Source organism: Corapipo altera, unplaced genomic scaffold (assembly GCF_003945725.1).
Source record: "Corapipo altera isolate COAL_440 unplaced genomic scaffold, ASM394572v1 55478, whole genome shotgun sequence".
NCBI classification, from domain to species: Eukaryota; Metazoa; Chordata; class Aves; order Passeriformes; family Pipridae; genus Corapipo; species Corapipo altera.
The window spans coordinates 562-1,194 of record NW_020892437.1 but is presented as its reverse complement, the minus strand read 5'-3'; the positions used below and the strand labels follow the sequence as shown (position 1 = coordinate 1,194).

General features: G+C 65.9%; 1 protein-coding gene across 1 annotated transcript; it reads left to right on the top strand.

Annotated features, from left to right (window-relative positions):
* Positions 1-178: 178 nt before the first annotated feature.
* LOC113942648 (60S ribosomal protein L10-like) lies at positions 179-581 on the top strand (the record flags this gene model as incomplete). The annotated part of the gene is made up of 2 exons (XM_027633744.1): positions 179-342; positions 439-581. Coding segments are annotated over 2 exons (292 nt in total), but the record flags the coding sequence as incomplete, so codon positions are not given.
* Between the last annotated feature and the right edge of the window lie 52 nt (positions 582-633).

Sequence of the window (633 nt, the reverse complement as noted above, 5' to 3'; positions counted from 1 at the left end):
AAGGAGTCTGGGGGGGTTAAAAAGGGGGTACAGGGGGGTCGTTTAGGGGTTAAAAAAGGGGTAATGGGGGGTAAAAAGAAGGTGTGGGAGGGGTTAAAAAGGAGGTGTTGGGGACGGGGTCTTTTGGGGGCTAAAAAGGGAGGTCTGGGGAGGGGGGGTGCGTTTTGGGGGCTCTCAGAGGGGGCCGGGGGGGGGCTGGGAGGGGCCTCCCGAGGTTTGGGGGGCCCCCCAGCCCCCCCCCCCCCCCCTTTTTTTCCCCCCCCCCCTCCCCCCCCCCCCGCAGTTACCGGTACTGCAAGAACAAACCCTACCCCAAGTCCCGCTTCTGCCGGGGGGTCCCTGGTGAGTTCGGAACCCCCAAAACCCCCCCCAGAAACACCCTCGAAGCCCCTCACTGACCCCTCCTCCCCCCCGTGCCCCCCCCCCGCTGCCCCCCAGACCCCAAAATCCGCATCTTCGACCTGGGGAGGAAGAAGGCGAAGGTGGACGAGTTCCCCCTGTGCGGGCACATGGTGTCGGACGAGTACGAGCAGCTCAGCTCCGAGGGTAAGGGGGGGGGCTTTTGAGGGGGTCCCCGAGGATCTGAGGGGGATTTGGGGTCGGTTTGGGGTCCCGTTTGTGCTTGGGGGGGGG